At 36.4% G+C, this 14,673-nt stretch overlaps 1 protein-coding gene across 1 annotated transcript in view; it reads left to right on the forward strand.

The window, feature by feature from the left end:
* The first annotated feature begins 3,407 nt into the window (after positions 1-3,407).
* LOC135074719 (uncharacterized) overlaps positions 3,408-14,673 on the forward strand; it is a 118,587-nt gene continuing 107,321 nt past the window's right edge. Inside the window, exon 1 of the mRNA XM_063969085.1 lies at positions 3,408-3,595. Within this exon, the coding sequence (XP_063825155.1) occupies positions 3,529-3,595 (67 nt within the window). The 5' untranslated portion in view covers positions 3,408-3,528. The remainder of the gene's footprint in view (positions 3,596-14,673) is intronic.

Raw genomic sequence — 14,673 nt, forward strand, 5'->3', positions numbered from 1 at the left:
TTATAGCTATCTACCCTCATTTAATATTTTTACTTAGATTTTTGATTTAATTGGACAAAAAAAAATATTTTGTTGGTGTTTTCGATATTGCTTCGTTATGAAAATGTTGTGTGCTTAATCCAGATGGTTTCTGCTATGTTTGTGGTAAATATAATATTTGAAAAACATCGAAAACCTCTATCGGACTTGATGAAAACTGCGTAACATCGACACTTTAATATAAATATTTGAAATTAAGTAATCAAGCCCACAAATGAGTCATTTGTGTTCTGAGAATAGGTAACATCTTTTAGGCCAACAAGGGGGCTACACAAAATTCCCGTTCCATGTGTCTCTGGAATAGTCGTAACAAACAATAGCATTGGTTACAAAAAATTTGACCAGTGCGGCTTCCCGCACACACAACTTTTAGCTCTTCAGCTAAAGTTGATACAAACAATTTTATAAACGTGCCTTTAGTTAGCCAAGACCGTATCACCGTACTTCCACCACTTTATATTAAGCTCGGCATCTTGAAACAGTTTGTGAAGGCGCTTGACAAAAGTGACGAATGTTTTAATTTTCTTTCACGCAATTTTTCAGGATTAAGCACAGAAACCTTAAAAGCTGGTAATTTTTGATGGGACTCACATTAGGCAACTGGTGAATGATCGTAATTTTAAGAAATCAATGAGTGAAGTCCAGTCCTAAGCTTAAAATGATTTTTTTGGTTATAAGTAATTTCCTAAGCAAAAAGAGATTGTTGAGAGCATGCTATCCAACTTGCAAGAGCTAGGGTGAAACATGGGCATAAAAATACACTTCATGTACTCGCATTAACATCGATTTCCACAAAATGTGGGTGATTTTAGTGAGGAGCAGGATAAAAGTTTTCATTGGAATTTTCTGACAATGGAAGAAGGTTATCAGGGGCGTGGTGCTCATATATGAATGGCAGACCATTGCTGCAGTTTGCAACGAGATCTACTCAAACTTGCCTATTCAAGGAAATTATATAAAATATCATTTGCTAGTGTTCAATTGAAATTTTATTAGCACAATGTATAATTTTTCGTATTTTTTTGTCAAAATAATAAAGCTCTATATTTTAAAAAGTAAAGCTGTTGGCGATCTCCCAGTATTTTTTTCATAATCAGGGCCATAGAAATACCCAATAACAGAAAAAAAATTAAAGGAAAAAAAACATGTGTTGACCAGTGTAATAGAATACATGAACGAGGTGAGGGTTGCGAGGGTGTGACAACAATGGAGAGGGTTCCAACGAATTTAGGGATCGATTTTTGTATCTCTGAGTTAGCAAAAATGTCACAATGTTAGGCAGATATCAGGTATATTTACCCTAAAATTTTTAAATAAATTGTTTTTCTTTCAAAAAATTCCTTGTAAATAAAAAAAAAAACAAATAGATAAAGATTGGGTTATGTCTCTAAGGCCCAGAACAGACGGTGAAACGCAACTGCAACGAAACTGCAACTTTGTGATGATTCTGATGAATAAAACTGAAACTGAAAGTTTCAAACTGGTCGCGTCATGTGTGGTCTCTCAACGGACGCTATGGCAGAAACTTAGATGCAACTCAAAAGTAAACTAGCAGTTGCAGTTTCGTTGCAGTTGCGTTTCACCGTCTGTTCTATGCCTAATATTGCAAGAAGGCGCTGGATGCAGGCCGCTGTAAACCGGCCATAATTAACTTGAAATCATTGGGCAGGTCTATGTTCAGCAGTGGACGTCCTATGGTCCTATGATGAGAGTCATAATCTCAGGGTAACTATGAACAATAAAAAAGTTGGCAACACTTTTTGCATTTTTTTTTCTTTGCATTATATTTTTACTTTGATAAGCTACGTTTTATTTAGGTTTATTTGGGAAAAGTCACGGGAAAAACTAATATAGAATAGAAATACTAATAAATAGTAGGTTTGTAGTTGACTGACCGTGACCGAGTGACACGAATCACGAGAAAATGTATATTTATTAACCAATCCACTACCTGTATATTACTCGTATATTATTACTTCGTATATCATCTTCCTGGTTCCTCGGATATCCCAACTTTCATCTTACGTGAACTTTATTAGCAGCCTTTGATCCATATAATGCCGACGCGTCGACTTTAATAACATTGGGAGCAAATATTGTTTCCTGTTTTTTGTATGTTATAGTTTCAAATACAAATACTAATATTTTATTATGAAACACATGTTACATTGTCATTAAAATTAGCCTTATCCATTTAAGTTTTAAAAACTTGACCTAGGATAAGGCTGCTCTTCACAATGTTTAAAATTTCTAACATGAGTAGGTAACTAATAATTTTACGTTTAACAAATCCACGAAACTCAGCAATATGTTATAAACAAAATTTTATAAAAATCTCTATGAAAAACATAAGAAATTAACGCACAGCTTTCATTTATAATCAAAACTTCAGTAATATAAATTTCGATAAATATTTTCCATAAGATGTTTTTCGTATTCGAAATCGAATTACAAATTATAAAGGCTAGGTTGCACCATCTTACTTTAGCTTAAACAAACTTCAAAAATCTGTCAAATTCCATACAAAAAGCACCGGTTATTGTTATAGTTCCGTTAAGGTGATGCAACTCAGTCTTAGTGTTTTTATTCATTAAATTTAAAACGCCATAATTTTTTTGTGATTAAGAAACCAAAATATCAAAATAATACTCCTTTAATTAAAAAAAGCATGTAAAATGTTGCATTTTCCTTCTCACTGCCTTTATTAAACTGTAAAGCTCATTCGCTGGTACAGAGAGGATTTATTAAAAAATCTGATCGTTAAAATATTCATTTTTTACCCAAATGAAGGGATAAAAGAAAGGTTATTGCTGTATGAAGGTGAGAAAATAATGCATTGAAGAGCACCAAAAAAGAAAAGAAATCTAAGTTCAAAAAGATACATTAAAAATATTATCAATATTGTAAAAAATGTGAAGATCTCTATTATTTATTTCTCATTGAAATGGACTGAGTCCCAATATTTAAATTTAAAATAACATTAGATTTACAAATGAATAAAACCAAACAATAAAATATATAATTTAATAAACTGAATAAATAAACCTTTGTCCAGCCAGTGGACGTCATTTGGCTGAAACGAACGAATAAACTAAAGCAAGTTTGGAAACAACTAAAAGCTAAACTCTATTAAAACACTTGTTAGGTAATAACTTCCTAGTAAAATATCTATACTACAAACAAAAATCAAAGGAGCCAAAAGCATTCCTATATTTCAATTAAAACAAAAATCACTTCCCATGAAAGTGCTACGAACTTCCCGAAGTTCATAATACGGTGTTAAAATTACCAAAAATAACATTTAAAAGAATCAATATTACCATCACGGCTTGCTACGGAGCGTAGCTTAGTCGTCTGGGCGACACGAGCGCGGACGGACGCCCGTTACGAGCTACGGCGTACCAGCTACGCCGCCGACATGTGATTTCATACTACGGTGACAAGTATTTTTGCTCAAAAATATTTTTTATACTGTGATCGAGTGACAAAATGGAGTGGACAGTGTTCCTGGTTTTGTTATACGCTGCCGCGGTGTTCGCGAATCCAGCAAAAATGGGTCAGTATTAATAATTTAGTTTGTATTGGAAGATTGAGTGATAGAACAAAGGCTCGTGGCCGCTGTCAATTTGGTTTTAGTGGCTTATTTATGGTGACTTGCCGGAGTTTTCCTTTTTGGAGGCTTCATCGAATAAAGTAGTTCGTTGGTACATTATGTGTACAATAAGGCTGCAATAAAGTATGTTCTTTATAGCTGATGTTTATAAAATTTAATTTTGCACAGCAAGTTGTTACGATTCATTTTAATTGGTCTTGTTGACATTTCATGAAATAATTTATTATGATTGAATAAAATTACTGTTAAAACTGTTATTGCTGAATTTATTTCAGTAACAATGATTCGAATTTAATCAAGAGCCATTATATTTGTCATTAATTAATTTAACGGCACAGCATTGTATATGCAGTTGATTGGTTTAATATTTTTATTAATGTTTCTCTGAATTATTATTCTGAAAGCACTGTTGTGCTTTCGAAATTAAAATAAATGTTGAAACGCTTCATGTGTCTTCTCTACATTTTATGTATTCTGTTTATTTTATGTTATAAAGATTTGCAATGATATTTTGTATCTTATAAATATTATTATATCTTTATTGTGAAGGTATTACGCCTTTTTAGTGGCTATTATTTTGTGTCCCATATGGGAAGGGTCTCAAGTGATATTTGACCTAATCATATTACCTAGATAAACAGGCTCCACATATTATTTAGATAAAAAACTTCTGGTTTATTGTTACTTTTCGTCTTTTATCGGTTGACATGGCTACAATCCTCGTTTAATGAGCCATTTTAGGGATGTGATATGACTATCGACTTCATAAATGCTCTCTGAAACTTATTCTTATTCTTATTAGTCACCCAAGCCTAAATAATACACAATTTTGGCCCACCTGGGAATCGAATCCAGAACTCCAGGATCAAAACTTGGCATTTAAATGAAGTTTTAGGATGACTTAATAATTGGGAATCAACAAGGTTGGAACATGCTAGACCAATTGGATTTTTTTGTATTTGACGATTTGGATACTAACGCACGTATCACAAACATTACTATGAGGTCTCACAGTGCGCGTGGACGCACAGGGTGACACAGGAACCAATTACAGAGCTCTATTCAACGCTGTGCGTTCGATTTGCTGCTTCACTTATGCAAGTATCGTTTGTGAATACGGGCGTTAAGGCCATGATTTCCCAAATTGTCGATATTTGACCGATTTTGTTTGCAGATAGTTTCTAAATGAAAAGATATTTCAGCAAACAAAAAATTGTAGGAGTAAGTTAATGTCTTTAACTAGGGCGACAACTTTTCCAAAACACGATATTGCATAGTTTGTCCGATAAAAAAAAATCCCAAAGAAGTACGTCGACGGCTTTTTTGTTTTACTCTCATATATTCATTTTTAACATTTTACACTTAAAATATATACTAATAGATAGGACTTTGTATTTTCTAGGTCGACAACTTTTCAAAATTTTGTTATTGCGTCTTATTTAGTAACTATGTTGAAAAAATGTGAAAAAATCGGCCATGACGGCTTGGACAATCTCAATCAGTCGCGCGGTGGCGCTTACGGAGGACGGACGCGTGTCAGTTTTATTCCTGTGACAGTTCGCGATTTGTCAATATTTTTGACAAAATCGCCTCTGTCTGGCGGGTGGCGAGTCACAGTATAATAATATCAGTATTACTGGAGAAAGCTAAGAATTTTCAATCATGCATGATACATAGTACATTTTCCAAATATCAGATAAAACCAATGAGTTAAAATTAATTTATTTATGGGAAATTATGAGTCAAGCCGCAGATATAATAATATTTTAGGCTGTTTTTATACAGAAATAAATTTGTTTATTATTATTATTTTTCCACGGTTTCTAACCTTTGATTTTAAAACTAAGCCACGGGAATATTAAGAGGCTTCTAAAGTTCTAATATACTAATTCGCCTTCTTTTAAATGCCACCTAACTATTCCAGACCTTGCTGAAGAATTACAGACCCATCTCGCTTCTGAGTCATGTCTACAAACTGTTTTCGAGAGTCATCACGAACCGTCTCGCGCGTAGGTTCGATGACTTCCAGCCTCCCGAACAAGCCGGATTCCGAAAAGGTTATAGTACCATAGACCACATCCATACGCTGCGACAGGTTATCGATAGTGGAAATATCAATTACTGTAAGGGACAAAACACGACTTTTCAGGAGAGCCAAAAAACTATTTTTTTTTTCTTTATACCTCAATATCTTTTTATGTGATGTTACGATTTAAATAGTTTCTATGGCAAAGTTTCTTAGAATTTTCTGTTCTTTCATAATATAAACGCCAAATTTTCTAAAAATGGGTAGTTTAAAAGATAGCATGTCCCTTACATTACAAAAACGAGCTTGACTGTACCTTACAATGTTGAAATTTCACAGTATGGAATGTCATGTATGTTGTAAGGTACATTTAAGAATAAACACGACAGTAATATTATTGTAACTTGACAATTTTAACATTGAAACCTGATGTAAGTAGAGGTTGCATTCGAGTATTCATTAACAAAACGAAGAGAAGAGATAGAAACAAGACAACTTAGTGTTCACAAATGCAGTTGGAGGTATCAAATACACATCACCAACAAAACATTTAGTCACTGATGATGCCTACGTCTGCATTTGTGAACAAGTTGTCTTGTTTCTATCTTTTTCTGTTCATTTTTACGCAGTTAGGTTTTTTTTTTCAATCATCGTTCATTCGTTTTAGCCGAATGACGTCCACTGCTGGACAAAGGTCTTCCCCCAAGGATTTCCACAACAACCGGTCCTGCGCCGCCCGCATCCAGGCACCTCCTACAACCTTCACCAGATCGTCGGTCGACCTAGTGGGGGTCTGCAGCACATTACGTCTTCCAGCTTTTTCTGCCCCAGCGGCCATCAGCTTTGCAAGCTACGAGCTCCATCCACTGCCACTTGATTTTAGCGATTCTGCGGACTATGTCAGTCACTTTGGTTCTCCTGCGGATCACGTCATTTCTGGTTCAATCACTACGAGCATAGCACGCTCCATCGCCTTTGACCTTGAGTCTTCTTATGAGGCCCACAGTAAGCGACCACGTCTCAGATCCATAAGTTATCAAAGACTTTTGTCTTGAGACAGTGCGATATTTCAGACGTGAGAATATCACGAAGCTTCCTGAACGTTGCCAGCCGAGTTGGATTCGACGATTGACCTCTTCCTCGAAGTTAGACCTACCTAAGGCTGGTTTTAGTGTCACGCAGACCGTCAGTGCGGATCGCTCCGCACAGCCAATCTGTATGAACTGATAGGGAGCGAGCGATTCCTGCGGACCGCATTACTCTAAAACGCTTCCTCGAAGTTTACAGATCGGCTGTGTGAAGCGGATCCGCACTGGACGGTCCGCGTGACACTATAACCAGCCTAACTGGACTGTTTGTACTAGGTATATATAAGTGTCAACAACTGCCGAGTGTAGAGTATCCAACCTTTAGAGGAGTGGGTGCAACACGGACATTTGACATGATTTTGTCTTGTCCATGTTTCATTTTAAGACCCCCTTGTTGAGAGGCTCGACTCAGGCCATTGTGCATTGTGCCTAGATCTTCCACGGTGTCAGCCATGGCTATGATATCGTTTGCGAATCGAAGGTGGGTTATTTACTCACCGTTGATATTTATGCCGAATCCGTTCCAGTCCAGAAACAGTTTCGGAGTTTTCAGTTCCCCCTGCCTGCTGCTGCAACTGGTTTCGAGTCTTGATCCTGGAGACGGAACGACATTGTGGCGTTTTCGTACAAGCCTTTCAACATTTCGATGTATCGATATAGGTTTCAAGCTTTCAAGAGGAGAGCGTATCTTTACCTTAAAGGCCGGCAACGCACCTGTAACGCCCCTGGGTCTGCGGGTGTCTATGGGCGACGGTAATCACTTACCATCAGGTGATCCGTTTGCTCGTTTGCCTCCTATCACATAAAAAAAAAAAAAAGGTAGTCAATTTGACACCGTTGGAGAAACTGTAGTAGGTACTGCCCAGGTCTCGATCGAAGCTTTCTCATAGTCCACAAACGCCAGGCAAAGTGACTGACTATACTCCTCGGTCTTCTGTATAATCTGCCGTGGCGTATGTATGTGGTGTACTAAAGCGATTGAGAGATTGAGAGGCTGGAAGTCATCGAGCTTACGAGCGAGACGATTCGTAATGACTCTCGAAAACAGCTTGTAGACATGGCTCGGAAGTGAGATGGGTCTATAATTCTTCAACAAGGTTTTGTCGCCTTTTTTGAAGAAGAGTGTCACCACACTTCTGTGCCATACCGTAGGCGTTTTTCCTTCGAGGATGACGGAATTGAACAGCTTCTGAAGAGCCTTCAGCCCCTCGGTCAAAAACCCAACTGCGTAAAAATGAACAGAAAAAAGATAGAAACAAGACAACTTAGTGTTCATAAGTGTAGTAGGAGTGGGAGGCATTAAATGCATATCACCACCAAAAAAAGTAATTGATATCCTATATGCATAATATTAACGTAAGGGCCTAATTATGATAAATCAAAAAGTTTTAAATGAAGTAAGGTTCTATGAGTTCAAAAGTTAAAACCAACAGTTTAGGGTAAGGGCTGAATTGTATTATTAAAAGGAATTTACGTCCTTTAAATCATTTGTTTCCCCAAAAGTCGTATTCAGACGACTAAAAATGTTTAAGGTAAGGGACATTTTTTTAAAGATATCAACATTTCAAGTATACCAATCGATAGAGCCGAAAATTCTGAATGCGTTGGTATATATAACTCATTTTGGCCAAAATGTCCCTTACATTAATTGATACTTCCACTATCGTTATACAGAAGACTGAGGAGTATAACTTGCCACTATGCTTGGCGTTCGTGGACTATGAGAAGGCCTTCGATTCGATTGAGAAACGCCACCATGTCGGTCCGAGTACAGGAGCAGAGCACGAAGGCGATTCCACTGCAGCGAGGCGTTAGGCAGGGAGATGTTATATCTCCGAAACTGTTCACCGCTGCATTGGAGGACGCTTTCAAGCTCCTGGAATGGAAAGGATTCGGCATAAACATTAATGGCGAGTACATCACTCACCTTCGGTTTGCCGACGATATTGTGGTCATGGCAGAATCATTGGAAGATCTTGGCACAATGCTCGAAGACCTTAATCGAGTTTCCCAACAGGTAGGCCTGAGGATGAACATGGACAAAACGAAGCTTATGTCGAATACCCATGTTGCGCCCTACCCAGTTTCAATTGGGAGCTCAATTCTCGAGATTGTTGACAAGTATGTGTACCTCGGACAAACGATCCAGCTAGGTAGGTCCAATTTCGAGAAGGAGGTCAATCATCGAATCCAACTCGGCTGGGCAGCGTTCGGGAAACTACGTAACATCTTTTCGTCCAAAATACCCCAATGCCTGAAGACGAAAGTCTACAATCAATGTGTGTTACCAGTGATAACTTATGGCTCGGAAACGTGGCCTCTCATTATAGGCCTTATACAGAAGCTCAAAGTTGCACAGCGTGCTATGGAGAGGGCTTTTCTGGACCTGGCAATTCTATGTATGTACATAGTCTGTTAAAAAATAACGGGAATTTTCGTTTTTTCAGAAAAGTATTTATTTATTGATCTACATTAGTATTGAAACTTTTAAAATAGTCCCTATTATACATTATACACGTGTGTTAGCGCTTCTTCCAATTCTCAAAGTCGATCTTTGAGATAGCCTTTACATCGATCGGCGACGCGTGTTTAATGTCACTTATGTCTGTAAAACGATGACCCTTTAAAGTTATTTTTATTCACGGAAAGAGAAACTAGTCATACACAGCTATTTCCGGTAAATTTGGAGATTGGAACATTGTTACAGTTTTATTTTAGCAAAAATTCGCCGCCACTCGCTCAAAATTCAGCAATTTTCTAACAAATTAATTTTTCATACCGACAAAAATCCAAAAAATATTCATAGCATGAGTCAAACGATATGCTAACATCATCAGCATCTTCCCTAATTGTGATTCGACGGTGTTTCATAACCACTTCTTTCTGTTTTTTCACATTTTCATCGGTTGTTGATATGCTGGTGCGTCCAGAGCGCTCGTCATCTTCTATGCATTCATGGTCTTCTTAGATACGATTTTACCACTCGTAAACCCTTGATTCACTCACCGCAGACTCACCAAAGACCATTTTTAACATTTCAAACACTTTTCATTTCATTTTATAAGTAAAACTTGATTTAAATTCTTTGATCGTAAGGAGTTTGTTCCGGCGTTTCTTCTCAGCACTTGCCATATGTTTGTCTCGAAGTGCTGGTAGGGCCCAAAAGGTAAGGAGACATGTAAAGTGCCCCATAGGGGCTACCTTTTCTTTTTTTTATTATTTACTATATTTTGACGTTCATAAGTGCCACTTGTGGTCTAAACTGAATAAATATTTTTGATTTTGATTTTTTGATCCATTTTTCCTAACAAACAAAAATCGCCGAACTTATAAAACACGTGTAACTTAAGTGAATGACAAAAGTTCTCGATCGCAGCCTTTGAAGGTCCCATTTTTCGCTTATATCTCAGAAACTGTCTAAATAAATAACTATGCGTCCTAGCGATATGACTATTGCAACAAAATGAAATCTCATTTCATTTACTAGGTACTTTTTTCAGTCAAGTTTTTTGATAATATCTTGTATGGTTTTCGAGATATCTGCTCTTCATATTTTGGTAAAACTTAAACATTTTTGCCTTATATTTTCAAATAATTATGAGGAAATAGTTGCCATAATTTACAATTAGATGATAAAATTAGGTACTTTTTGATGATGAAAGAATATAAGGCGAGTCATCAATTCCGATGTTTCACAAATTTTTAAAGATGCTGAATTATAAAAAGTAAAAAACTAAAACCCAACTACGACAAAAAACGACGCTGAAAAAGTATAAAACAAGATTTTCAGAATACTGAACTGAACGAAGTTGCCAATGTAGTTGCATAGTAATTTTCATGTTTGGAAAACCGCAGTCACACGTTGTCAAAGTGCTACGGTAGGTAGGTTTAAGTAACGTGTGACTACGCCTTTCCAAACATGAAAATTACTATGCAACTACATTGGCAACTTCGTTCAGTTCAGTATTCTGAAAATCTTGTTTTATACTTTTTCAGCGTCGTTTTTTGTCGTAGTTGGGTTTTAGTTATTTTACTTTTTATTATTTGTACTATTTTGGTGTTAAAGTGTATTTGTGGCGCATAATATGTATTAACAAAAGTTAAATTGATGAACTAATAAGTAGTAAAGAAGCTATGAACGAAAAGATCTGAATTATATGCAATCAGCCCATGAATACAGGTAAAATCACAAGCAAATGCTAGTAATATATATATATTCGAAATGTACAAGTAAAGCGCTTTCCAATGATATCAAACACGGCATATTTATCTTAAGTTTATTTTTTTACTCTGTATGTTTTGTCCGCTAGAGGGCGCCACATTCGATTTTGTGAAACCCCATATAGCCTATAACCAGCGGACAATTAAGACGCTTCTAATGATATGTCATTTGTCGAATTCTGATAAGTAGTTTAGAAGTTACGAGGGAACACATGAACATACATACATACATACATACATACATACATACATACATAGCCTGTCAAACTCATAACCCTCCTTTTGCTTTGCCGTTGTCGGGTAATAACCCTCCTTTTGCTTTGCCGTAGTCGGGTAAAAACTAGATGGCGATACAGTTATTTAATTGATACCATAAATAAATATTTTAGAAGTTTACTGCTTGAATCTGAGTTAAAAATTATAAAAGGGCAGAAGAGGACCTCTAGGCAAGTTGTTTTGAGGATTGTTTACTATTTCTGGGTTTACAATGATTAATTTAGAGTCATTTGCTTAAATAGAATAGCAATACGTAAAAGAACATTAGTATTTCATATTAAAATGGAGTTTACATTTTTGTGATCATTTGCTTACTATTTTTGTCGGTAAAAAGTATTTGTTTGACTTAATATTATCATCTTTATTTGATATTATTGATTGACAAACATTTGTGTGCATGAACATTATAATAATGTTTGTTTCGGGCTGGGTGTTTTCTAACCATAATATGAATGTATTTATTTATGTTATGTTATTTAAGTAATATGTTCATATCCCATAGTACAAGCTTTGCTTAGTTTGAGACTAGAGGCGCAGTGTTAAAATATTATGTCGAAGGATATTTAATTTTATTATTTATTTATTCACTATTTGAAGGTTACGGTTTAATCCAACTTACGGCTTGTTTTTACACTGTGGCGTCATCGCGTCGCGCGAGTGTCAGCGCGAGTGTCAGTGCGAGGTGTGCGGGGGCTGAGGTAACGAATGCACGGCATCGAGGCGGTAAATCCTAGCCTTAATGGATGAAATAAAATAATTCCAATTTCTTATTCTTAGGGCTAGTTCCCACGGCAACGCAGTTTTGCGGGATCTGTAATACAGAATCACGCAAAACTGGACTGTCGAGTGAACACACAATGTGTGTTTGAAATTCGAATCACAAATTCGAACGGATCGGTTTTTTGCGGGAAACTGCAAACGGGATGTTCGTTTGAACGTTAATATTAAAACACGTAGGTACTAAGCGGGATCCTGGAAAATTCAGTCTCCGATTAGAACAAGCCCTTATGTTTCAAATGAATTTTATTGCATTTCATAAAATATTTAACAACAAATATAGTTTTTTAAATCCATATTTTGTCAACAATTCCACATAACATTTGTCCCAAGCCCCGAACTAGGCTGGAACATTTCGTCGGCCAATCCGTTAATCCAGCTGCTCCGCGCTCTCATTTAATTTAACGGCCGCTTGCCCGTCAAATTGGCGGGGGATTTTATTTAAACCGAATAAACAAAGTAAACAAAGCTATTAGAAATAGTCAACAGCACATCAGACTATAGCCGAACGTCCACCGCCGGCTAAACTAAGTTAGTTTAGCTTAGCTCGCATAGTTGAGCCAGTTTTTCATATATGTGCGTCCACCGCAAACTATTCCACATGTATGAAAAACTGACTCAACTATGCGAGCTAAGCTAAACTAACTTAGTTTAGCCGGCGGTGGACGTTCGGTTTATACATTTTCGTAAAATAGCACATAATACAGCTATAGCCTGACCAGGAACATAAAAACCCTCGCCATGTTGCGGAAAACTAATGGTACTAATTTCTTTTAATGGCAACAGTAACTGAAAACTTCATTGACATGTCACCTTGCATGTCAGTCTATTGTTGTCAAAGTGTAAACAAACTTTATTTTAAATGTGTGCAATTGATTTTATGAATTAAATTGCTAAAATATTTTTATAGTCGTGAAAGAAAAGTGGTTCACGATGTGTTAATGTATTTGTCGAAGAGAAATACTAAGGGTTCGGACAATATTTTCATTGAATAATGTTTCCGACAAAGGTTGTCAAATTGACTGACATGTTTATCGTATAGTACAGTCCACTATGAAAATTAGCTGTAGTCTGTTTCAACTACCTATTTTAAAGTTTTTTGTCACTTTCTAAGTTTTGAATTTTATGGAATTGGGAAAGAAGTACCGAGTTTGAAGCGTTCATGAGCAGACATTGCAGTTGAATATTCAAGTTCTGAATTTGATTATTGATGAATAATAAAATAAATCCTACTAGCTCGATTGATGGTTTCATTTAATTTATTTAAACCAGGTTACCTTTAATAATATTTTTCGTTCATTTATGAAAATATCAAATTAGCCCGTAATCCTGAATCCTGATACATAAATTTAGCCTATTAATTTAACACATGTACGACTGTACTCAGTGTTGCACTATCAAATGGAATTGAAGCGCCTCTATGCCAGGGTTTTTATGTTCCTGGTCAGGCTATAAACAAGAAACCCCCGTTTTTATTTAATGTGCTGTCTACGGTCGCTTAACCGTGAAATTATGATTATTTTCAACATTAATAGTAAGTCACTAATAAGTCATAATCAGCCTACTTCTTGTATTAAAATTTCTATATTGTAGTCGCAATTTTATGACTTAGTCTTGTGCGAGATAGTTATTATTCGTCCAAATCATAAAATTGCGATTGGCACAAAATCACATTGAGTTTTTCTGACGTCCTTAAATATATATAAATAACACTCCTAATTGCACACCATAAAAAACTAACAAATAAAATCGAATGTACATTAATGTACTCACATGAGCTGGAAAAGCTCTTAAAGCTACCATGTCCCTTAAAAAAGTCTCACATGCATGATAAACGCATAAATAAATTACTTTAAAATCTTCAGAGTTATCGTCAGGTGAACAAAAGATAGTGAAGCCCCATTACTACAAATGTAAACGATATAAAATTTTCTCACACTACTTGTTCACATATTGTGACTATACCCAATGTTCTCAGAATCCATAGAAGTCCCGATCGCATCGAGTTAAGTAAAAGTGTCCACTCTTCTCCAGTAGAGCGGACCCCCGGGACATTTGCTACTTCTGCATAGTGTGGCAAATGGGACTGTATGGCTTGATAAATGCATCCGAGGGGCTGTCCCCTTGTGTCCCACGCGGCGAGTGTTGTATTTTATTATCTAGTGATGTGGCATGAAAACATCAGATTATTACTCGGAGAAGTGTAGAAAGTATGAAACAAAGAAATAAGTCCTACGAAGTAAAAGTATATTTACGTAGTCTATCTGGGGGCACGGCAGTGCCCCCACCAAGTCGAGCAAAAAAGCGGCACGGCCGTACCATCCTTTTCTCGAAGCAATTCAGGCCATTTTCGACCGCCTGTAACTTCGTTGTGGATAAAACTAGAAGGCTGAATTTTCATTAGCTATGCAGGCATTGTAAAGACACGGTATATTTAAAATTTCATTCAATTTGAACCAGTAGTTTAAGAATTATAACGGGTCAAAGTTACTTAATTTTGTCACTCACTGACTGACTCACTGACTCACCGATCATCAAAACTCTAAGGCACTTCTAGCAGACCTAGAAGCTTCAAATTTGGAATATAAGTAGTGTTTGGTGTATGAATCAAGGAAAAACTAAAATATTTGGGG

The sequence above is a fragment of the Ostrinia nubilalis genome, chromosome 9, assembly GCF_963855985.1.
Source record: "Ostrinia nubilalis chromosome 9, ilOstNubi1.1, whole genome shotgun sequence".
NCBI lineage: Eukaryota > Metazoa > Arthropoda > Insecta > Lepidoptera > Crambidae > Ostrinia > Ostrinia nubilalis.